Raw genomic sequence first — 26358 nt, forward strand, 5'->3', positions numbered from 1 at the left:
TCCTCACCAACACATGCCATTATCTGCCTATTTGATTACAGCCATCCTTGCAATTGTGAACTGATATCTGTTGTGGGTTTTATTTGCGTTTCCCAGATGACTAATTATTTTTAACATCTTTACATGTGACTACTAACCATTTCTATATCTTGTTTTGGAGATATATCTATTCAGATTCTTTGCCCATTTTTCAGTTGGGTTATTTATCTTCTTACCATTGAGTTGTAAGAGATTTTTATATATTCTAGATACAAGTCCCTTACCAGATACCTGACATGCAGTATTTTCTTCCAGACTGTGAGCTGTCTTTATACTTCCTTGATGTTGTCCTTTGAAACACAAAAGTTTTTAATTTGATGAAGTCCAGTTTATCATCTTGTTGTTGTTGTTGTTGTTGTTGTGGCTTGTGCTTTTGGTGTCAGAACTTAGAAATCATGAAATAACCCAAGGTGACAAAGATTTACTCCTATGTTTGACTCTAATAGTTTAATAGTTTTAACTCTTATATTTAACTCTACGATGTTCTTTGAGTTAGTTCTTGTGTATGGTCCTTTCACCTTTTTTTATCATTTTATTTTGTTTTTTTCATCATGGTAAGTGTACTCTTTAATCCCAATTCCCTATTTCCCCACCCCCCAACACACCTCCCCTCTCATAACCATCAGTAGTTTCTTCTCTATAGTTAAGAGTCTGAGTCTGTGTTTGTCTCTCTCTCTTTTCCTTTGCTATTTTGTTTTGTTTCTCAAATTCCATAATGAGTGAAATCAGATGGTAGTCTTTCTTTGACTGACTTATTTCACTTAGCATTTATACTCTCTAGCTCTATCCATGTTGTGGTAAATGGCAAGATTTTGTTCTTTTTTATGGCTAACATTCTATTGTATGTATATATACTACATATTCTTTATCCATTCATCTATCAATGGACACATGGGTTGCTTCTGTATCTTGGCTATTGTAAATAATGCTGGAATAAACATAGGGGTGCCAGTATCCCTCTGAATTTGTGTTTTTGTAATTTTTTTGGTAGATACCCAGTAGTGTGATTACTGGATGATAGGGTAGTTCTATTTTTAATTTTCTGAGGAGCCTTCATACTGTTTTCCACAATGACTACACCAATTTGTACTCCCACCAACAGTGAAAGAGGGTTCCTTTTTCTCCACGTCCTCACCAACACTTTTTATTTCTTGTGTTTTTTATTTTAACCATTCTGATAGGTGAGGGAGGATATTTCATTGTGGTTTTGATCTCCATCTCCCTAATAATAAGTGATGTTAAGCATCTTTTCATGTATCTGGTGGCCATCTGTCTTCTCTGAAGAAATGTCTGTTCATGTCTTCTGCCTATTTTTTTTCTTGGATTATTTGAGGTTTTTTGGTGTCAAGTTGTATCAGTTCTTTATATATTTTGGATGCTAAATTTTTATTGGATATGTCATTTGCAAATATCTTCTCCCATTCGGTAGATTGTCTTTTAATTTTGTTGATCATTTCCTTTGCTTTGCAGAAGCTTATTTTGACATAGTCCCGATAGTTTATTTTTGCTTTTGTTTCCCTTGCCTCAGGAGACAAATCTAGAAAAATGTTACTATAGCTGATGCCAGAAAAATTAGAAAAGTTACTGCCTGTGCTCTCTTCTAGGATTTCTATGGTTTCAGGTCTCACATTTGGGTCTTTAATCCATTTTGAGTTTATTTTTGTGTACCATGTGAGATAGTAGTCCAGTTTAATTCTTTTGCATGTAGCTTTCCAGTTTTTCCAGCACCATTTGTTGAAAAGACTTTTTCCAGTTGCACATTGTTCCCTCCTTTGTTGAAGATGAAATGACCATATAATCATGGGTTTGTTTCTGGGCTCTCTATTCTGTTCCATTGATCGATGTGTCTATTTTTGTGCCAATACTATACTGTTCTGATTATTATAGCTTTATAGTATAAATTGAAATCTGAGATTGTTATACCTTCAGTTTCATTCAGCTTTTTCAAGATTGCTTTGGCTATTCAAGATCTTTTGTGGGTCCATACAAATTTTAAGATTATTTGTTCTAGTTCTGTGAAAAATACAGTTGGTATTTTGACAGAGAGTCCATTAAATTGATAGACTGCTTTGAGTAGTATGGACACTTTGACAATATTTGTTCTTCCAATCCATGAGCATGCAATAGCTTTCCATTTGTTTGTGTCATCTTCAATTTCTTCCATCAATGTTTATAGTTTTCAGAGTACAGAAAACTTTTCACCTTTGGCTAAGTTCATTTCTAGGTATTTTACTAATTTTGGTGCAATTATAAAAGGGATTTCTTTCTCTTACTTTCTCTGTTACTTCACAATTGGTGTATAGAAATGCGATGGATTTCTGTGTATTCATTCTGTATCTTAAGACTTTACTGAATTATCTTACCAGTTCTAGTATTTTTTTTGGTGGAGTTTTCCAGGTTTTCTATATATAGTATGATGTCATCAGCAAATAGTGAAAGTTTACTCCTTCCTTACCAATTTGGATGTCTTTTATTCCTTTTTCTTGTTTGATTGCTGTTGCTAGGACTTCCACTACTGTGTTGAATGAAAGTGGTTGAGAGTGGACATCCTTATCTTGTTCCTGATCTTTGGGGAAAGGCTCTCAGTTTTTCCCCATTAAGGATGATATTAGCTGTGGGTTTTTCATATATGGGCTTTATTAAGTTGAGGTGTGTTCTCCCTAAACCTACTATGTTAAGGGTTTTTACCACGAATGGATGTTGTACTATGTCAAATATTGTTTCTGCATCTATTAAAATGATCATATGGATTTTTATCCTTTCTCTTGTTGATGTCATGTATCACTGATCGATTTATAAGTATTGAACCACCCTTGCATCCAGGGAATAAATCCCACTTAATCATGAATGATTTTTTTCATGTATTGTTGGATTTGGTTTTAAAGTAAACTTTTGCTTTAAAGCTCTCTGATAACAGCAATATTTGGCTTCCAGTGCACTCCCTGGAATTCTCGCTTGCCTGTGCTCCCTCCAGACATTCAAGCCAGCCTCACAGAGGCAGTGAAAAAATTTAAAAATTCTGAGCCTAAGGTAGAAAGCTATCATGATACAAAACAACTCTAGGTTTTTTTAACCTCGTAACCTAAAAAAAAGTGTGTATATGTCTGTGTGTGTAAAAAAACATGGGTTTTTCTGAATATAAAACTGATAAATGACCACTGGAAAAAAATGGGAAAATCTAAAGAGTATAAAGAAAAAAACAAAACACTCTTTTCATGCCCCAAGGTTAACCAGGTTTATCATTTTGCAAGACAAGCAGTCATATACATTTACCAAAATACACACTTATACAGGCATATCATATTTTAGGTAACTGGAAATGCATTTATATAAACTGTATATAAAATATATCCAGTTCACATAAAGCCTTTTTTAAACTTCACATCTTCTAATGTCATTAAATATTACCTTGAAAACATTAAATTCCCACTTAGGACACATAATGACATATAAATCTTTTTCCTCCTCTTGCATATTCATTCCCTCCATTAAAAGTATTACTGTGATAAATACTGCATCTCATATGTTTCTCAAAATTTTATTTGGTTCTACAATCTTTATACTTATACATTCAATCTTTCACAAATATTCATCACAAGCCTATCCTACTGTAGGCATAGTACTAGAGATACCACGCTGAACCTTGAAAAGCACACAGAAAATAGATATTTCTCCTGTCCCCTCTATTTGTTCTGCCTCCTTGGTATACCTGTTGGCATCCTGACTTCTAATTACTTTTCCAGACCACAGTTCTTGCCTATTCCCTGTCCATCCACTGCTTTAAACACATGCCCTTTCCCATAGCTCAGTGAAATTTATTCCTAACTCTTGCTACCTGACTGTTCCTTTAGCAAACAGTTCTCAAATTTGTTGGTCTCAAGACCTCTTTACATTCTTAAAAATTATTGAGAACCCCAAAGATATTTCCTTTTGGGGCCATTTCTACTTTATTTACTGTATGACAAATTAAACTGAGAACTTTATAGCACAGTAAATCACAAGCACATAATTCATTAGACAATAGAAAGGTGACACCACCACACTTCATGCTGCCTCCAGAAAGCTCCACTATCCACTCAAGAAAGAGAATAAAAAAGGCAAATAATGGGGGCGCCTGGGTGGCTCAGTGGGTTAAAGCCTCTGCCTTCGGCTCAGGTCATGATCCCAGGGTCTTGGGATCGAGCCCCACATCGGGCTCTCTTCTCAGCGGGGAGCCCGTTTCCTCCTCTCTCTCTGCCTGCCACTCTGCCTACTTGTGATCTCTGTCTGACAAATAAATAAATAAAATCTTTTAAAAAAAAAAGGCAAATAATGTCTTAGTCTCATTATGAAAATGTTTTATCTTAGAGAGCATCCTAAAAGGGTCTTGAGGACTCCAAGCTACAGAATCACAAGAAGCCCTTTGCCCTTCGACCACTTCTATTACCTAATCCACATTTTGCATTGACCATCTCTTATGGCCTATGGCAACCACAAGGGGATTGTCTTCAGCTAGGTTGGTTGCCATACACCACAATGGCATGGCTCACAGGGCATGTGTAATAAGTACTCCCAGTTGCCCTTGCTTGCTCTGTAAAAAGTGATCAGTTTCCAAGTCCCAAAGGTTTTATCCAACTAAGTCAATGTTTCTAGGCTACTTATAAGTTCTAGGCTATTTAAGTGATGAAATCTTGAATCCCAGGCTGTTGAATAAATTTTACTTAGGAAGGCAAGAAAGAGATAGGCAATAAATCCAAAGAAGCCTCGAGAACAGTGTTACCCATCCCTTGTGTTAGGATGAAAGTAGGGAACTGTCCTGTTCTCCTGGCTTACATACACATAAGCCAATTAATGGAAATACCAGCCTTTCATTTTCCTAGCAATGTTGACGAAATATGTAAAAAAAAAAAAAATAAAAAATAAGGTGAGAAAGAAATAGGAATTAAAGAAATTCCATTGTTAATGTCTTTTTTTTTTTTTAAGATTGTATTTATTTGACAGAGAGAGACACAGCAAGAGAGGGAACACAAGCAGTGGGAGAAGGAGAAGGAGAAGCAGGCTTCCCAACAAGCAGGGAGCCTGATGCAGGCCTTGATGCCAAGACCCTGGGATCATGACCTGAGCTGAAAACAGACCCTTAACCGACTGAGCAACCCAGGCGCCCCATTGTTAATGCCTTAGGTCAAAATATTAGTTACGCTCAATTGGGTGCTTTTTGCTTTGTTTTTATGCTTGCCCTCTGGACAGTCACACTTTTTTTTTAACATGGTATTTCATGGGTATCAGATTTTTTTCTTTCATATGATAACATCACAGAATGTAACTTCTAACCTGGCCACACAATTTACTCTGTTTTGAGGTTTTTTCTTAAGATTTTATTTATTTATTTATGAGAGAGAGAGAGAGAGAGAGATTGCATAAGCTAGAGCACAAGCAGGGTGAGTGGCAGGCAGAGGCAGAGGGAGAAGCAGGCTCCCAGATGAACAAGGAGGCCGATGTGGGGCTCCATCCCAGGATCCCGGGATCATGATCTGAGGTGAAAGCAGATGCTTAACTGACTGAGCCACCCAGGAGACGCACAATTAACTTTGTTTAACTCCATTCCTTCTAATATTGACCCACATCGAGGTATCTAACTATGCAGATGCAATCAGAAGGACCGCGGCATAACTGGGACGCTTTCTACAACAACTCTGGCTGTACTTGTACTTCATGAAGTACATCTAAATAGAATCAGAGGGACAAATTCCTGTTTCCAAACAGGAGCTGAAACTTCCAGCATTTAGAAAATGCTAGTTTAAAAAGCCAGGTTTAGCCTCCCCATCCCTATGATTTCAAGAGAGGATGCTCTTAGGTAAGCCTATTATCTCCCAGTTCCACATGTCCCTTGAGAGCCTATGGAAATTTAAGTTTCTCCACCTCGAAGTCCATCCAGTGGAAGATGGCCATACACATTCACAAACACGCACGCACACACACGGCAGCCAGTCATGTAGATCAACATTAGAGAATTACCAAGACTCGGTGAGTTCCGGGGGACCCACCACTTTCGTTTTCAGGACATCCCTCTCTCTTTGTAGAGGTCCCCAGTTGAAAAAGGCAACCAAGTTCAGGAAGAACAAGGGTGAGTCAGTGGCGCACTGCCAAATGGGGTTGGATCTCTACTTTTGAGGGCTGCTTTCTTAGGTTTTTACCTACTTTATTCTCTAAAAGACAAAGTTTCCAAACTACTTCCAATCATTTGTAAAACAAATAATGCCACCCGCCAGCACCTGTTTGCTTTATTCTGAAATTGCTGTGTTTACTTTGAAAGCCACAAAATGTAAACAAGGGCACCTGATCAGAGAAGATCTTTAAACGGCTCACTCACTAAATCAACACCTGGAAAGGAAAGGCAGTTTACTTGAACTTGAATACATAACATACAAATCAAACTTTTATCTTAATGGTAGCTTAAATAAGTTAATGATTTGTAAGATTCATGGAGATACACAGACTTTCATAAACAAAATATAACTTGTATTAATTTATTTAATACTTGTAAGAGAGTGAAACAAGTAAAGGCCACCTACCAGAAACCATTAGAAGTACAATCTTAATTCACTTATACTTCCACTTAACAAATACGCATATGACATTCTCCGACATGTACATAGTTTATGCTATAGAGCATGAGAAAACTGAAGTGATTTGACTTTTTAACATGCCTTTTAATATGCCTACTAGACAGGATAATAGAAATGTTTTAAAAATCCCTACTTTTAGGGCACCTGGATGGCTCAGTTGGTTGAGGGACCGACTCTTGGTTTCTGCTCAGGTCATGATCTCAGGGTCATGATATGGAGCCCTGGGTAGGGCTCTGTGCTCAGCAGGGTTCTTTTTGAGATCCTCTCCCTCTGCCCTACCCCCCCCCACACACACACACTCCTTCTCCCTCTCTCAAAGAAATAAATAGATCTCTTTTTTTTAAAAATCACCACTATTTACTTCCCTGAAGAGTTTTTGAGTGAGCTATAGCCTCAGTTCTACAAACAGTTCATGCTTCTTACCATAATGTGTTCCTAGAAACTACATTATAAAAAAAATGCACTTTCTATAGGAAATTCCACAGGAATAAAATAACTGGGTTATTTTCCTAATAATACAAAGTTAAATATATAGTTAATACAATGTTAAAAATAAATATTATATAGATGGAAAACCTCTAACCCTCCAGATCATTTAAAAGAGCAAACATCCTTTAAGGTGACTAAAATAAAGTGATTAAATGATAACATAAGGATCATTCTTTTCCCCAAAATTAATACTGTTATCATGTAAATATCTGAAGACCTCACTAAGGACAAGCAAAGAGATCTGAATGAATAAGGTCTCTCTCCATCCTCCACACAGCAAGCCATAGAGGCAAAAAAATAATCACGCAAGTGTAGAGTGGAGAGACTTTGTTTTATTTTGTTTTGTTTTTCAGTGAAGTCAAGAGTACTTCTGGGTCAACAGAATGTTAGCCACCTCAGGGATACTCTATCTTGAGTTGGCTAAATTCATCCCTCCTGCCTCAGCATTTTCCAGAATGGTATATTAACGCAGTCTTATATTACATAGATTTTTGAGACTGGCTCCTTCCACTTAGATAACACTTTTGGGATTCATTTGTGTTGCTAGGCATATCAATCCTTCAATCGTTACTACTGAGTAATGTTCTATTATGTGGATATACCACTGCATGTATTGGTTATCCATTGACCAGTTGAGATTTTGATTGTTTCCAGTTTTTGCTATAAACATTCATGTACAAATTTTTTTAAGATTTTATTCATTTATTTGACAGAGATCACAAGTAGGCAGAGAGAGAGAGAGAGAGAGGAGGAAGCAGGCTCTCCACTGAGCAGAGAGCCCGACGTGGGACTCGATCCCAGGACCCCGAGATCATGACCCTAGCCGAAGGCAGAGGCTTAACCACTGAGCCACCCAGGCGCCCCTCATGTACAAATTTTTGTGTGAATTTAATATCTCACTGCTTTTAGTTAATACCCAAGAGTGAAATTTGGGGGTCATATAGTATGTGCATATTTAACTTAATAAAAAACTGCCAAACTCTCTTCCAAAATGGCTGTACCATCTTGTATACCACGAGCCATGTAAGAGAGTCCTAGTTGATCTGCATCCTTGTCAACACTTGGTATTTTCAATATTTTTTTAAACCATTTTTGTAGTGGTACTTCATGGTGGCTCTTGATACTGAGATGTTATTTTCTGGCACCTTAAATGTTAATATTCCTGGAGATTCCAATTAGGGTACTCTTTTTTTCTCATTCTCACAGCCTTAAATTTAATCCAAATTTTAATAAATTTCAAATCTCCATTTTTCCATCTAGATTTCTGAGCCTCCAGGTCAATATATCCAGCAATCTTCTAAATCTACATCTCTGGCAGAAAGGATGCCAGAACCAAGTTCATTACTGGGGTAAACTGCAAAGAGGCCATAAGTTCTTCCCATCCCTGTACGCACATCTTATTGCTGGTGACTTTGGAGCTCTGCCTATCAAAAGGCACAGACAATGTCTCCATGCTTTGCATCTGAACATATTTGTGTCACATTAGTAAATGTGACACAAGCAGGGGTTTGAACAGTGGTGAGCACTGGTGATCGCCCTTTTTGCTGTTGTCATACTATCCTTATGTGAAGAAACTGAGCTAGCCTTCCAGGCAGTAAGAGACACATGGCTCAGCACCCCCCATCAACAGCCTATCCACAGGCAGATATGTAAGTGAAACCATCCCAGACTATCCAGCTGCAAAATACCCACAGATACTTGAGCAAGTTCAGCAGAAATCAGTCAGGCCAGCTCAGAACCAAAGAATCAGCAGAACAGATTCATGAATTAAACAAATGGATGCTAAGTGAGTCACTCAGTTTGGAGGTGTTTTGACAGATAGTAAGAAAGAAGAGTTGATACAATTACCCTCCACTATCAAGTAGTTTCTTTCGTATTCCATATCTCAATACACACTACTACCATCTACTACATTGCCCAGAACGGGAACCTGGGAGAACTCTGGGACATATGCTTCTCCCTCACCTCTACAGCCTACCCCACTTCCTCACACAATAAGTCACCAAGCCCTAATATGGTCAAATACATCCCCTTCACACCATCCAAAGCTACTAGCTTAGTCCATTATCAAATTTTCTCGACTATTTTTAATAGTATCCTCATTGATATCCCATTATGTATTTCCAAACTCTCCATGTAAAAGAACAGTCTTTCAAAATTTCAATTCTGATCATGTCTCAGACCAGCTTAAAATTCTTTAATAGTCCTCCACTGTCTTAACATAAGTATCCAATGCCTCAATGCGGCATACAAGGCCATGGGACATCTGACCTCCTCCAAGCTCATCTCTGACACTCTTCCACATTCTCCTAAGCTTTAAACACTCTTAAAAGCCACAAACACAAAGGGGTCATGCCACTGCACTCCTCTGCACCTCAGCCAGAAATGCTTCTTCTCGACCCGCTCCTTTCCACCTGGTTAACAACTGCACATTCTTCCACAGCTCCAGCTCACCTCCATTCTTCCGAATTCCTAAATCAATTATAATCCTCTTCATGCTTCCAAAGCCCCTTGGGCTTAAAAGCAATACAGTTAATAGTTAAGGGTCTGGATTTCAATCAAAGCTTTGCTTCCTTCTCATTATATAACCTTGAGCAAGTTACTAAAGTTCTCCAATCTCAATTTCCTCAGCTATAAAAATGGGGGGTGACAGAGAATGTTACCCTTCACCCCCAGTATCCATTGTCTTCTTCCTTTCAGTAACAGAACTCCTAAGTTTAGATAGGCAAATGGTCAGCTGTCAGCCCACTAACCACCACATTCCTCAGGCTCCTTGCAACAAGATGTGGCCATATGTGTTTGTTCCCTGTGGCTACCATAACAAATGGCTAAAGAGTTGGTGGTTAAAAACAACAAAAACTATTCTATCGTTCTGAAGGTCACAAGTCCAAAATCAAGGTGTCAAAAGAGCCATATTCCCTCTGAGGAATCTAGGAAACCATCCTTTCTTGTCTCCTCCAGCTGCTGGTGGCCCCAGGTATTCTTTGGCCTGTGGTAACATAACTGCTTGCTCTGTGTCTGTCTTTGATGGCCTTCTTGTCTCTGTGTCTTCTCCTCTTCTGTCTCTTACATGGTCATTTGTCATTGGATATGGAGCCCACCTGGGTAATCCAAAATGATCTCATCTCAAGATTCTTAATGTAATCACATTTGCAAAGATTCTTTCTTCCTTACTAATAAGATAACATTCATAGGATCCAGGTATTAGGATATGGACTTAACTTTTGGGGGCCACCCTTCTACCTAATATGCCATGTGACAATGAAATATGAGAAAGAGTGATATATGAAGTTCCAGATGTTCCTGAAAGAAAAATCTACTTGCCCTGGATTCCTTTTATCCCCTTTCTTTCTTTCTTTCTTTCTTTCTTTCTTTCTTTCTTTCTTTTTTTTTAAAGATTTTATTATTTGAGAGAGAGAGAGAGAGAGAGAGAGAATGAGCAAGGAAAGAGGCAGAGCGAGAAGCAGACTCCCCACTGAGCAGGAGCCCGACACAGGGCTAGATCCCAGGATGCTGGGATCCCGACCCAAGTTGAAGGCAGACATTTAACCAACTGAACCACCCAGGCGCCCCTCCCTCTTTCTACTGACTGGGAAGTGGTGACTACTGGAACAACTTTGGGAGCCATGTGCTGAGGATGGTAGAATTGCCAAGATGGTTCTGATCCACTCACTTAGGAACTATGAAATGGGAGAGAAATAACTTCTATCTTATATAAGCCATTGGTGGTCATCTAATTAATGCAGATAATGATGTTTCAATAATAATACATACCTCTTAAGGTTACATGAGGATCACATGGATTAATAGAACATGAAGCATTACCTGACATATAGTAAAAACTAAATAAACGTGACATCCTCAGTGGTAGCAGCAGAGTAGGCTTGGTGACATTTAAGTATCATTGGCTAACTTTTGTATCTCCTAGAAGACCAAATGTATTGAGGTAAATGGCTTAGTGCTTTCATCTCAGCATTACAGTTAAAGAATGCCAAGCGTTCTGTCACTGAAAAGAAGATGCAGTTCAGCTTGGCGTACCATTACCCTAGGAACTAATTTCATGAAAAGGTTCACCCTCAGCCTGAAAAATCGAGATCTCCCTTCCCTGTGGGTACAAATTTTTTAAGCTACAGGTCAAATGCTATCTTTATTAAGAACCTTTCCTCATCTCTCAAAACGAAATTAAAATTTCCATCCTCCTACAATACCTTCACCACACCTTTTTATTTAGGCTTTATCGCTTCTACCTTGTGCTATAATTGTTTATATGTACATCTTATCTCCCTCATTAGATTATAAATTCCTTGAGAGCAGTGTTCATTTCTGACTCATTTGAGCCATACCAACGAGTTCGCATGCTACATTTCACACAATGGATATTGAATAAATCTTACGAAATGTATCCCAAGACTTGATAATGTTGAAGAACAAATTTGCCTCACCACCTAGTTACCTGTGTAATCTTAAACATGCTGCTTGACTTCTCTAAAGTGTAGTTTCCACATTTGTAAAACGGGGCTATTGAGAATTAAACAAGGTAACATGGATAAAGGCCGACATAACCACTCAAAGTTAAGAAATTTGACATTTAGAACTTTCTTTCTCAGAAAGAGTAGTCTTGGCTATTAAAATTCTTACAAAGGGTATTTATTCAATATTTACAAGGAATGTAGACACAAACTAACTTCATACCCAATACTGAAAAGAGACTTTTACAATGAGCTAGCAGCACAGGAAAATCAGCCCCTGGAGAGAGGATTAGAAAGTGGGGGTGTCAGAGTTTTCCTTATGCCACGAAATGCACACAGGACAAGTGTTCACTTTCTGCCCACTAGTTCTTACTCTTAAGGGAGAGAACTAAATTTCACAACTTAGAGCCACAAATCAAAGTTTGTGTACCATATTTATTTTAGATACATAATTAATTATGCAAGTGCTAGCCTACATATCCAATTCGTGAGGCTTGCAAAGTAGTCCTATCTGACCGTTGAGAACCACAGCAACTTCCTCCATTAAAGACTGAAGCATCTTACAGCCCAGGCACTTTTGCAGTCCTGACCAGATCCAACAGAAGAAGCAAAGAGGAAAAGCAGTCCATTTCCATTTCATCCTTTGGCCCTTCTCTGAAACCTCACTGAGAAGAGTAAGTTTATTATCCAATTTCCATTGCCTCTTAAGAGCTTAATAATAGGGACTTATCTTACTATGACAACGTACTACAAATACACAGGATCAGTGCAGCAGTAACATGCCACTGGAGACTTTAAAGACTTTTAGGTATAAATCATGTAATTGTTGGCTTGGAAATCCACTGGAATTTTCTAGACTTCTTTGTAGGAAACCACAAAATGCTATAACCTAAATAAACTTCACTCAATACATGTAGAAGTTTTCATATTCTGCTATTCACCCTACAGGTTAATATGTTAGACTGCACCCTTGACACCAATGAACTTAAATCTAGAGGAGTAGAATTGAAGACTATAACAAAGTAACAGGTCTACACATTGCTTATTATAAAACAACTAATCAGCCAGCAACTTTGTTATATGCTGGGTGGTGTTAAGACACACACCACCCCCAAAAGAGTATCTGACAACAGGCCTGAAATTATATTGCCTTTAAGAATTATAATTTTTTCTAGAACTTATTCATTCTTTCAACAAAAATTAAATCAGCACTAACAATATGCAAAGCACTGTTCTTGATCTTGGTAACTCCCCAGAAGGCAAGGCTAACACAGTCTTTACCCTCAGACAGTTTATAGCCTAACTGCAGGTCTTTCAAGTAAAGAAACAGGTGCAGCTTCTGAAAATGTACAAGTAATGTGACTACGTGTCTTCAGGCCCAAGTTCACTGACAACTACAGTGGACAGTTTCCAGCATGCTGAGAGCTTCCAACCTCCAGTTCCCCCATCTCTCTTCTCTTCGTGAGAGCTTTCCCTGAAAGCTTTCCCTTTCACTTGAAGAACTTCTTAGGTACAATCAGGAGCAGCCCAGAAGTGTGTTGTGGAAGAGGGTGATAACACCCTTGTAGGGGCAATCCGTAACCCACAGAGGATGCAAGTTGGCCCCAGCTTTTCTGTCCTTGGGCAGGAGATTCTGAGGCATGGTCCTGATGGAGTCTCAGAGGGCCGTAGCAGCACAGAGTTTCAGTTGCCACAGTGATGGACGTCAATGAACAATTTGTTGCCTTTTCTTTCCCTAGACTTACTCTCCCTCACTGCTTCATCCGGGCTTCCAGAGATCACCTCCCAAATGGACTACCTCCAACCACGTCTCCCAAAGTCTGATTTGCAGAGACTCTGACTAATGCAATCCTACTCTATTTCTCCTCAGAGATATTCAATAACACTGGAATAAAACATGGATTCAGAGGATCACACATCTACCTTTTACCAACTGAACAAATTTTAAGGTGTTGTAAGGCTGGGAATTTGAATAAATAATTTGGATAAGAGTTAAGATCTGAGAGAGAGCTAGAGTGAGAGACAGGGCGAGTGGCAGGCTAGAATTATAAGCCAATCAATGCCAATAAAATGAAATGTAACAGAGTCTCTACTTGGTTCCAAAGAACCAATTATATAGCACAGGAGGAGGAAAATGAGGATTCAGAGACTCGAAGGAAAAGCATCAGGAGTCTGGGTTGACTAACAGCTGGAGGTGAGGGAGAGTGTCCTGCCCAAGACTCTTGGGCCACAAACATGGGATCCCAAAAAGAGGAAAATTCTCATCACACTGCACCCAGATGTATACGTTCTCTTCTTTCCACACCTCTAAGAACTACAGTGACAAACAGGAGCCCAACCAGAAAACAAACAAGACAGTGTAATGAAAGCTAGAGAAATCACCATGAAGAATTTGTGACTGGCCACAAGTGAAAGACATTTTAAAAAGTAAGCCTATAGAAGGAAAGATGTGCAGAAATGCGATCGTTCTAAACAAATACTTTAAAGGACTTGTGTGGAAGTGGGATTAGATTTAATCTATGTGAGTGTACAGAACCACTGAGTAAAACTTATAGGAGAGGATAATTCAACACATAATACGGCAGAGTAGTTAAAAACAAACAGCTCTGGGGGTTCCTGGGTGGCTCAGTGGGTTAAAGCCTCTGCCTTCAGCTCAGGTCATGATCCCAGGGTCCTGGGATTGAGCGCCGAATCAGGCTTTCTGCTCAGCAGAGAGCCTGCTTCCCCCTCTCTCTCTGCCTGTCTCTCTGCCTACTTGTGATCTCTGTCAAATAAATAAATAAAATCTTTTTTTTATAATAAGACCAGTGATAAAACATGTTGATATTATGTGTCCCTGATATGTTTGCAAAGAGAAGGGCAGTGAACCTCTGTGGTATTCTTTGTTTTTTTTGTTTTGTTTTGTTTTTGTTTTTTTAAGATCTTATTTATTTATTTGACAGAAAGAGAGAGAGAGAAAGAGAGCACAAATGGCAAGAGACAGAGGGAGAAGCAGATTCCCCAGTGAGCAGGGAGCCCACTGCGGGGCTCGATCCCAGGACCCTGCAATCATGACCTGAGCTGAAGGCAGATGCTTGACCAACTGAGCCACCCAGGCGCCCCCCTCAGTAGTATTCATCTCAAAAACTTAACCGCAGCCTAATCATGATAAAAACATCAGGCAGTGCCTCTCTGCCTGCTTGTGATCTCTCTGTCAAATAAATAAATAAAATCTTTAAAAAAAAAAAATCAGGCAGATCCCAAATGAGGGAGATTCTACAAAATACCTTGCCAACATTCTTCAAAGCTTTCAAGGTCATGAAACACAAGGAAAGACTGAGAAAATGTCAGAGACCAGATTAGACTAAGAAGCAGGATGACTAAATGCCCCAAGGGGTCCCAGATGGGATCAGGAACGAGGAAGGGAGAAGAGTCAAAAAACTGGTGAAATCCAGAGGAAGTCTGGAACTTAGCCAATAGTAATATACAGAAGGTAACTTCTTAGTTTTGACAAATACACCATGGCTATGGACGAGGCTGACAGAAGAGGCAACTGGGTGAAGAGGAACCCTCTACAGTAGTTTTACAACTCCTCTGTATGTCAGAATTTATTCCAAAGTTTAAGGGTTATCTTTAAAGAAAATAGATAGTCTTTGACCAGGAGAGGAATTTTGCACTGGCAAGAGAAAGCCACTGCCCATTGGTTAATATTAGTCTGATTGTGTGGTTTCTACTGAAAAATGGCTGTCAATCAGGTTTTAAATAGCCCTTGGGAAGTTGTTGTTAAAACTTGGTTTCCTCTGTCTACGGGAGGCAATGTGACATAATCAAAAGAATATTTCACTGTATAACTTTGGGTATTGGAGAGAATCATTTTAACCCTTTTGGAGCTCTGGTTCCTCATTCCAAAAACTAGAGGAGTTGCACTAGATTAACTTTGAACTGTCTAGCAGCTCTAAAATTGTAGGATTCGCTCGGACAAACAACAGACTATGAAAAACAAAACTCTTTCCAAATTAATTTGAGACTATCATTTGTATGGCTGAGGCCAGAGGAACTGAGGTATAGCAGTACCGTGATACACTATTGTTTCTTCACCTTATCTAAAAAGTAACAATGAGGGAGGGTGCTCTGGAAACTTGGCTGAGGAGTCTGGAAATGCAGGGGTGGCGATGCTGGGAGGCCAGTCCATGAAAAGAACAATGACTTTTAAAACCAGAGGGTACAGGGGGAATACATGCAGGCAGAGAATGGTGAAATGCAAGAACTATGAAATCTATGTGAAAAGACAAGGCATCTGGGACAAGAAGGCACACTTCTGGCTGCTGAGCAGTCTGAAGACCAAGGCAAGCCCACCGCAGGGCATTATCCACTGGGACTCTGCCACGACAGGGTTCCAAGAATCATGACAGAAGAGCCAGAGCTTTAAGATAAAAGGAAAACATATGGAGAGGGTGGTTGGGTTATGGACAATGGACATTGGGGAGGGTATGTGCCAAGGTGAGTGCTGTGAAGTGTGTAAGCCTGACGATTTACAGACCTGTACCCCTGGGGCAAATAATACATTATATGTTAATAAAAATAATTAATAAAAAAATACTTAATCTTGGGGTAAAAAACAAAAAAGATAAAAGGAAACCCTCAATCCACAGTTTTAAAAAAGGGGACCCTCCTTCTCTGATGATGAAGGAAGTAAGAAAAATGGTTCAGTCTTAAACTAGAGGTAGAAAAATCAGAGCAACCTAGCAGGGACAATGACGGAGAGTATTAGATCACAGGAAAAGCCAGCCTTCCAGGGGCGGGTTGGAGCATCGGCGTGATTCCTACTTTGAATCAATGCCCACTGAAAACATGACACCAAGCATCTGTATAGAATTACCTCTGGGCACAGAGTATTACCACAGGGCTGCCTCAATGATCTTCATGCTTTAAAACAATTTGCTTCGCTGGGAAAGAGGAAAAGGAAAAAAGGTGGCCACCCACCCTGAAGGTTGTCTTTGAAAGATTCCTCTCCCCTGACTTACAGAGGAATAAGACTGCCCCACCTCGTGGCGGTGAGGTATGGAGGGGCCCTGAAGAACCAAGTTCTATCCCATGACCCCAGGGAACATTTGGGTCTCTCATCCGAAAGAATTGAACGATTAGTTTTGGGATGTCTAGCATGGGTCAATGCCTGGAAAACAAGGAAAAGGCAGAATCCTGCCCTCGAAGACAGTACAACGTAAGAGCTGAGTCAAATATGTTAAAAGGAAATACATTATGCCTTTCGATGATAAGTAAACTGTCATTTCTATCATGATTTAAAACACTTCCCATTTATTCTCTGGAGAGGTTTCCAGCCTCAACTGAGCTCTGTGTGGTTCTCCGTGCATTGTTCTCGTTATTACCCACCCCTGCTCTCACCAGCCAAAGACAAATGCCTTTTGAGGCTCAAAGCGGTTAGGTGACCTACTTAAAATGACACAGCCAGTGAGCCGCACAGTCAAAACCTGAACCCCATGCTTCTTCCTGGTACAGAGACAGATTTGTTGCCCCCATTTGCCTTGGAAACTTGACTTTTTATCGTTAATGCTCCATCCACACCGCAAGTTACTCATCGGTTGCAACGCTGACTCTCCTTCCTGGTGGCTGTATGGCAAGTCTGTCCTCAGTGAGGACCCTTGAGGGAACAAGGGGAGAGTCCCTAGTGACTGGTTCCATCAGTGCTTCCAATGGCCAGTGTCTCTCCCACAACCGGTTTTATGTTAATTTCTCCATGTGGAGGAAAAAATGGGAGCTCTTATTCAGATTGACCGATTTAACGCAAAAAATATTTATTGGGCTTGTCACTCTCTCCACAAGGTTCTGAGTATGAAGAAAATGAAATATATATATTCTTATAATGAGAATTGGGTGGGAAAGTGTCCATCACGGGGAGTGAAACAAGGAAAACATTTGCCAAATGTGAAAAATACTTCCCTTCCCCAAGGTAGGAAGTAGCACAGCCTGACTTGGGCCTGGGGACCTGGGGAATCCCTTTTACTTTCTCTCTCTGGAATTTTATCCCACATTAAAATTGTTTTTCACCATTATGAGAAGGAATGCTTCCACCGTGTGTTCAAAGTGAATACTGCTTTAAAATTATTTTTATTGGGACGCCTGAATGGCTCAGTCAGTTAAGCATCTGCCTTAGGCTCAGGTTGTGATCCCAGGGTCCTGGGATCGAGCCCCGCATCGGGCTCCCTGCTTAGTGGGAAATCTGCTTCTTCCTCTCCCTCCCTCTGCTCATGCTCTCTCTGCATCAAATAAATGAATAGGATCTTTTTAAAATTAATTAATTAGGGCATCTGGGTGGCTCAGTGGGTTAAAGCCTCTGCCTTCGGCTCAGGTCATGATCTCAGGGTCCTGGGATCGAGCCCCGCATCAGGCTCTCTGCTCAGCAGGGAGTCTGCTTCCCCCTCTCTCTGCCTACTTGTGATCTCTGTCTGTCAAATAAATAAATAAAATCTTAAAAAAAATTAATTAATTAAAATTATTTCTATTATTGTAAGTACAAACAAATTATGAAATTGATTTGAACAGGCTTTTAATTGCTGGTTTTAGTTTGTTTCTTTGCAGATTCCATTAATACTTCCTAACAGTTGAATTATAATCTGTCTCCTATTATGGCCAATGTCTCAGCTGATATTATCAAGTTAACTCTAACATTATACTTAGAAAGGAACTCTAAGACAATTGTTCATTATTACATGTCATCCAAAGTGACATTTTAAAAGCTAAGCAAACAAATCACTATCACCCTCTTGGAGATTTTACAAAGATAAAGAGCTGATAATGAAACACAAATCTTTACAGCATAATTGCCCCAGGAATATATAAATAAATATTTGGCTGCATTTATTAGTTTGGAAAGTAGGCTTTCAGAGTTCATTATCAAGATTTCCTTTCAACAGATAGACTATCATCCAGCAAAACAAAAATTGAAACTACTCTTTCCCTGTAAATCCTTCAATGTGTAAAAGAAGAAAAACAACAAAGAAATTTTTGAAAGACTTTTCAGTGGACACATTTACATGTGAAAGTTTCACACTGAATAAAGTTGTTTTTTTTTTAAGATTTTATTTATTTATTTGACAGAGATCACAAGTAGGCAGAGGGGCAGGCAGAGAGAGAGAGAGAAGAGGAAGCAGACTCCCTGTTAAGCAGAGAGTCCGATGTGGGACTCAATCCCAGGACCCTGAGATCATGACCTGAGCCAAAGGCAGAGGCTTTAACCCACTGAGCCACCCAGGCGCCCCGACACTCAATAAACTTTTAACGTGACTTATTTTAAGACACAAAAATAATCTCAGGCCCTTATGTCACATAATAAAAAAAAAACAGATATGTATTTCTTACCTCTGAATTTCTTGGGAGGATTGGTGAGGTCTCCCGCTTCTGGGTGCACCACACATCTGTCATCCACTAACCTGGAAGACAAAGCATATTGATACTGATAACCTCGTCATGTTCAGAAAGCACAGACCACATGTGGCTACTGTATACATACTTACTCAGAGTATGAATACCATTTTTCACTAAGAAACTTTTTAACAATCATAAATTTGTAATAAGATTTTGTCATAAAGATACTAATTGAAGCAGCATTTATGAAACTGAAAATTTTTGCTAAGTGGAAGGAAACCGGTAACCAATCGTGATATAAACAAATGACGGAATACTGTAAAACTATTTAAGTCTATTTTTAAAATGTACTGGCCTGCAGAATATTTATAATATGTTTATGAAAATAACTGGTAGCAAACCAATAAGATATCACACACACACATACACACACACACACACACACCCTCTACACATACACATATAAGGAATGGAACACAGACACCAAAATATTAACAGTGGTCAGATTACATAGTTTTGATTTTCCTTTTTTTTTTTTCTATGTGTGTGTGTTTGGCGGGGGAGGGGGGGGTTGCTTGTTTGTTCGTTTGTTTGTTTTTTAACAAGGAATGTGTGAGCTCAGAAGATCATACAGGGACCGTAAAGTGAGTGGTAATGAGCTCTCATCCCTCATTCGAACCCTGGGTCAGCTGCTTCTTAGCTATGTAACTTTGAGCCTCCTTCTTTACACCTGTAGAATAAAGATACCTACCTCATAGCATTGCTAGGACAATTACATGATTTAATATCTCTAAAGAACCTAGTACAGTTTCTGGCACATAGTAAGTCTTTAAATAAGTCTTTAATAGCTAAATAAAAATCAAGGACCTTGCCTGACTTATTCTTTACCATACGGTCTGCTTCTAGAATAATGTCTGACATACACTAGGTACTCAATGAATACTAATCAAACGAGCAAATCACCCTTATAGTTATAGAAACATATTTAATTCTTATTAAAATATTCATTAGAAGCTAATTTCTAGGACAATATCAAGAGAAGAGCTGAATCTCTGACCTGAGAGCCAGGAGACATGAACCTCCCATTCAAAGAGAATTATCTAACTACCAAAGCTTATTCACTAACATTCATTTTCTTCACTGAGTAAGTGGCAGGAGTAACTGGATTTTTTTCCAGGATATTGTAAGAAGCATGTCAATTAGTTCTAAATTTGTGAATTCATTTGAAAGGAGGTGCCCAAGTTGCAACAAATCAAAACACAAACAAACAAAAACATAAAACCAAGATCACTAGTATCATCAATAGTATCATGCGTCAACTCAGCACTGAGTAAAGCCCAATTTGTGATCAAATGTCCCCTTGAATTAGGATGACAAACTAAATCAAAATGAAACTTCTGGTTCCTGATTTATCTGGTTACCCAAAGCAGACACTTCCTAAATCACCAAATTTTTCTATGGCGTCCAATTTCTACAAAACAAAATGTTAACTTGGTCAAGCAATATGGTTCTTTGATTTTTTTTTATATATACTTCATTCACACTGGTTTACTAACATGTGGTTTTACAAGAGTTGCCAAGCATGCAAGATATTCCTTTTAAAAGTCTTTAAAACTGTTTTTCTTAGAAACAGGAAGTCACATTGGGTCAAGAGAAAGTAAACCCAAACCTCCACAATATCCAGCTTCAGCCTAGAACACTGAATGTGAAAGGCTCAGAGAGTCCTGAGAATGTCACAACATAATATTTAATTTTTCTTAAAAGCTATGAATTAAAAGGCAGCTTTTCTAATTAATTAAAACATGTTAAGAATTCAAAATATAATGATCAAAAATGCTCAAAAACGATAATCTTTTTAGAAAATTATATGAAAAGCAGCATTGACATTCTACTCATTCTTTGTGCCTACCCATTCCTCCAGAAATACAGAATCATGCTATAATGCCTACTAAGAGTCCCTACCTGCAGGGGTTAATCATCAAGAGGAAGGGGTAAAATTGAAGCTACATGTCAGATCACAGTGCATTTACATACTTGTGCCTATCCTCAATTACATGATAGCTCAGATTAAAACATAATACCTAAGAATGACTTCAGTTCTAAGAATTAGTCCTATTCATTATACACAAACATCTGTGAAAATCACAAAATCATTCCATCATGAAGACTTAAATAATTGCAAATGAGAATGGAAGAAAGGGAAAGATGGGGACAGGAAGGGGGGGAAAAGTAAGGAGTGTGAGTCTGTTACAAAGACATAGACAATCATTGATGTTAAAAGTTAAATAGGATTTTGATGGTATTTATTGGTGCTACTTCTTCATTACCCCCATAGCCTCTTCGTGAGTACCTCCAAGGTCAGAGTATTCATCATTTACCATCTTTCTGAGAGTATTAATATCAGAGAGGTGTTTTATATGGAGGGGAAATAGTGTTTACCTTTACTATACTTATCACATTTTCATTAAACTGCTTGCTTAATTGTCTGAATCTTTCAATAAATTGCAGCTTCATGAAGTCAGGAACTGAATCCATCTTGTTTACTATTATATCTTTGGCAACTTTGAGAATGAGTTATAGTAGGTATTAAATATCTATTACATGAATAAATGAGTCAGTGAATAAAATGAGACTTGCTGGGACGGCTGGGTGGCTCAGTTGGTTAAGCAGCTGCCTTCGGCTCAGGTCATGATCCCAGAGTCCTGGAATCGAGTCCCACATCGGACTCCTTGCTCAGCGGCGAGCCTGCTTCTCCCTCTGCCTCTGCCTGCCACTCTGTCTGCCTGTGCTCGCTCTCTCTCCCTCTCTCTCTCTGACAAATAAATAAATAAAATCTTTAAAAAAAAAAAAAATGAGACTTGCTTCCCAAATAACTTTCCCTTTTCAGTCCCAGTTCTTTCCTCTGGAACTATGTAAACTAAGTTTTCTTTTTCTGGGATGAATAAGATGATTTCTCTCCAATTATTTTTCATAACGATATTTATCAAGGAGCTCAATGTCCTTTCATACACCTCAAGTGTCAACCTCCCCCTTAAATACAATTCTAGACTCTCTGCATGAGTCCAGATATACCCTCCAATGGCTCCTCCACAAGGGACTCTTCACCAAGAATCTGTATTTTTAAAAAATCTCTCCAAAACTCTTGTTTTTGATTCTGGTCATGATCTCAGGGTCATGAGATTGAGCCCCAGGTGGGGCTCCATGCTCTCTGGGGAGATTATCTCCTGAGAATCATGAAAGATTCTCTCTCCCACTCCTTCTGCCCCTCCTGCTCTCTCTCTCTCTCTCTCTCTCTCTCTCTCAAATAAATAGATAAATCTTTTTAAAATCCCTCTCCTTCCTTAAATGGATCAGGAATACCTATTCTGCATTCTCATTGTACTCTAGGCTATCCTCTATCAATAAAACTTATCACGTTCCATCATAATTTTCAAACATAAGTCTCTAATGCTATGAATTATAAGTTCCAAGAGAGTCAGACCATTTCTGTTTTGTTCACCATAACACGCCCAACTTTAAGCATTAGGCCTCAAAATGGAAGATACTAAATAATTATTGAGTGAATGGGTGACTTTTTGAATCGCTGAATTGGTCAATAATGTTATTTTTGGTAAGTCAAATAAACAGTAAAAATAACTGGAACCAACAAACAGTTGCCTAAATGTAGATACAAGGAAGGGTGGGAAACATTTCCCATCCAGATGTGTTTCAGAAAATTATCAAAAATATCAAATCCTGAACAAGACCAAGATAGCCTGTTTTAAATAACTGTAACTCATATAGCCCCTTTCAACCCAATGAAAAAATCTCAAAGACATAAAGTTGAGCTTAAAAGAAGCACGTCCCAAACTAGTAACTGCTATATAATTCCATTTATATTGAAGGGGCAAAACTAAATAGCAGCATTTTAGAAATATGCATGGAATATAAACAAATTGGTGTATAAAAATACATGGCTATCAGATTTTTTAAAGATTTCCAAAAGAAAGCAAATTATCCTATGATCTCCAGTCCCTTATTATTCCCCCAAATGTAAAGAAAATGTCACATAGTAGGTAAAATATGTTAGTCATGTGAATAAAGGGAAATCTTACAAAAACAGAGTGAGGAGACTAGAAGGGGAAACCATAGCACTCGAGGTCAATTACATAAAGAATTGTCAATTATAGACCCCAACAAAAAAAAAAAACCATCAAAAGAAATAATCATTAATTACAGGACCCAACAAGAAAAGTTGTACACACTGCATCTCCTATAAGAAATCAACCACCCTTGAAACTCAGCCATTAAGAAATTATCATAAACCTGGACTCGTGCTTTTCTCCAATAGACTTTCATTCAAAACAACCCCTCCCAACTTCTTCCTCCTTCTCCATAAAACAATGGTTCTCCCCTTTGTTTGTTGGACTTGCCTATGGTTTTGCCACTGCTTGCCTGACCCAAATTGCAATTCTCTGTTATCCCCAGATAAACCCAATTTTGCTGATAAAATAACTTTTATTTTTTTAGAGCTAACAATTGTAACTTTTTCCCTCAGAAACCACAAAAGAAACTATTTCCAGTGTGAATACTTTATAAAATAAGTATACTATTTTCCTGCTATTTCCCCACTGTGTGTTCCTGGATCCTCATACCATTAAGAGATATAGTTCACTTCTAATGAAATGACTCTGAAGCACATTTAAACGAAATGAATTTAGGGGGAAAGAAAAAGTGTGGAATCCACCGTGGATATTACCAAAAAGGTGTACTAAGAAAGGGGGTTAGAATTGTAGCTAGGTTCATAAGCAGGATGGAATGCTCAGGTCATGATTTTAGTTCCACATCAGGCTCCTTGCTCGGTGGAGAGCCAGCTTCTCCCCCTGCTTGCTCTTCCCCCTGTTTGTGTTTACTCACTCTCTCACTCTCGCTCTAACAAATAAATAAGGAAAAACTTCAAAAAAAGAAGAAGGCGGTGGAGGAGGAGAAAGAGGAGGAGGAGGAAGAGGAGGAGGAGGAGAAAGGAATTGCCCTCAAAGTTCTTCCAGAACTTGACCACAAATAACTTTATCCCCAAATCTGGGTTCACTTTGTTGGCCATATAAAATTTCTCATAAATTCTGCAACCCTCTGGCATCTTACCTAAACTATCCCTCCTCCCCACACATCCGCACCACCTGCCACCCTACAGCCCCCACAACCCTGGCACATATTCACCTCCCTCTTTCACCTTCATTTAGAAGCAGCACTAGAACAGAAGGAAAAAAAAACCCTAAGTTTTAATTCTTGGTCTGCCACTACAAAATCAGCTGTGCCTACACTGGTCCTTTAACCTCTCTGTGCCTTATTTCTTAAATGGGATAGTTGTGATCTCCCAAGTTCCTTCTCTTTCTGTATTTTTTTTTTCATTTCTCCTATTTTATAATTAGAGCTGGCCTGTGGTATCATTCCTCAATAGCAAACTCTGACATTTATAATATTTTCAGTGTAGAGTGAATGTTTAACTGTTTAGTATCGGTGGTTTTAAGTTGATGTATTATTTTATCACTCCAAGCAAAGTATGAATATGTGATTTTGTTCTGTTCACTCACCATTGTCTTAGAACATAGTGTCAAAAGATCTTAAGATCTTGGGGCGCCTGGCTGGCTGTCATTAAGTGTCTGCCTTCGGCTCAGGGCATGATCCCAGGGTTCTGGGATCAAGCTCCCAATCGAGCCCAGCATTGAGCCCCGGTAAGCCTACTTCTCCTTCTCTCACTCCCTCTGCTTGTATTCCCTCTCTTGCTGTGTCTCTCTCTGTCAAATAAGTAAAAAAAAAAAAAAAAAAAAAAAAAAAAAAGTTCTTAAGATCTTGCCATTTAGTAGTATGGACATTTTGTACTTACAGGACTCAAATTGCCCAAGTAAGGAACCAATCTCAAACCTATAGATTCTTGTTTAGATGCCTAGTAATTTTTCTCATAATTCAGAGTAACTAAACAGAAAATTCTTCAGATGTCCAATTTCATACCTTATAACTGATAGGTCTCTCAAACATATCCCTACCAAACCATGAACAATTCAAATCCCATAAAGAGGGAAATAAACACTGTTAAAACTTTCTGCCAAAAAGTGTTCTACTTTATAAATGCAAAACAGATGCAACATACCAAATTCACTCATCGCTATATTCCTGTTTTGCCTGTCTCTAGTGACAAGAAGAATTAATTTCACTTTCGTTTGCCATTTGAAACATGTGGTTTTGGGCCCCTGGGTGGCTCAGTCAGTTAAGTGTCTGTCTTCAGCTCAGGTCATGATCCCAGGGTCCTGGGATCAAGTCCCACATCAGGTTCCCTCTGCTCAGAGAGGAGTCTACTTCTCCCTCTAGCTCTGTCTGTTACTCTCCTTGATTGTGAGCTCGCTCTCTCTCTCTCAAATAAATACATAAAATCTTTAAAAAAAAAAAAAATCTAATGTTCTCCTTAAAAAAAAGAAAGTGAAATGTGTGGTTTCTAAAGGTTAAACAAACAAAATAAAACAGTATCTTCTTTTATTTTTTTATTTTCTTCTTTTATATGCCTTACTACAATAACATTTTTTATTAACACAAATATTTTAAGCTTAAATATTAAAAATATGCTTAATTCCATATTGAAGTATGTTTGCTGCTGCTAATATTTCTGAAACTGGTTCCTTCCAAAGTTGAAATTGTCCTTGCTCTTAGGTCTTGAAAATGTCTACAGTTATTTTTCCATGAAAGACCAAATCAATTTAAATCACATTTAACTCATAGTATAAACTCTCAATGTTGAAGTACTACTGTGTGGAAGCTCCTAAAAAGACTGGATGAATCCTTGTGTTTAAATTTTCTGATCACAGCTATCACTTCATGTGAGTGACTTAAAGACCTTTTAGAAAGGGCGGTGTCGTGTGGACTCCAAAGGCAATGACGTCTTGCACATATGATCCTTTTTAGAAATCACTGTAGGAAGCCGTCATTTTGTGAAGCAATTACCTTCAGAGCATAGATGCTGATGAAACTGGGAGTGGGGGAGAAGATGGGGAGACAGTAAATTACATGGTGCCTTTCAAAGGGAAATATGTAACTAAGAGTTCAGAGAGAATTTGTCCATATATTTTGAAAACTTAAAGCCCTAATCCAGCTAAAGAAAGAAATCATGGCTTTTTCTTCTCGGATCTTCCTTCTGCATCTGATAACTTCCTTTTCTTGATCCTCTCTCCCCTGCCTCCTTGACCTCTTGGAATCCAGAAATGTTGCAAGTCAGTTTGTGCAGCATTTTCTCCTAGTCTGCCTATTACTGTTTTCACAAAAATCAAAAGCATTTGCAAAATGCCTTCCTCCAGATATGAATGAGCATCTCTCTATCAGTTGAGATCAATTATTTAGTGATGCTGAGTTGACCTTAACTACTATCA

The 26358-nt window shown here is 38.7% G+C and overlaps 1 protein-coding gene across 2 annotated transcripts in view; it reads right to left on the minus strand.

The window, feature by feature from the left end:
• The window catches only part of ITPR2 (inositol 1,4,5-trisphosphate receptor type 2), a 491082-nt gene that overhangs the window by 437138 nt on the left and 27586 nt on the right, over positions 1–26358 (minus strand). For both annotated transcript variants that reach the window (XM_047741839.1, XM_047741840.1), the window contains exon 2: positions 18959–19029. In XM_047741839.1, the coding sequence (XP_047597795.1) occupies positions 18959–19029 (71 nt within the window). The remainder of the gene's footprint in view (positions 1–18958; positions 19030–26358) is intronic.

Source organism: Lutra lutra, chromosome 8 (genome assembly GCF_902655055.1).
Source record: "Lutra lutra chromosome 8, mLutLut1.2, whole genome shotgun sequence".
Classification (NCBI taxonomy): Eukaryota; Metazoa; Chordata; class Mammalia; order Carnivora; family Mustelidae; genus Lutra; species Lutra lutra.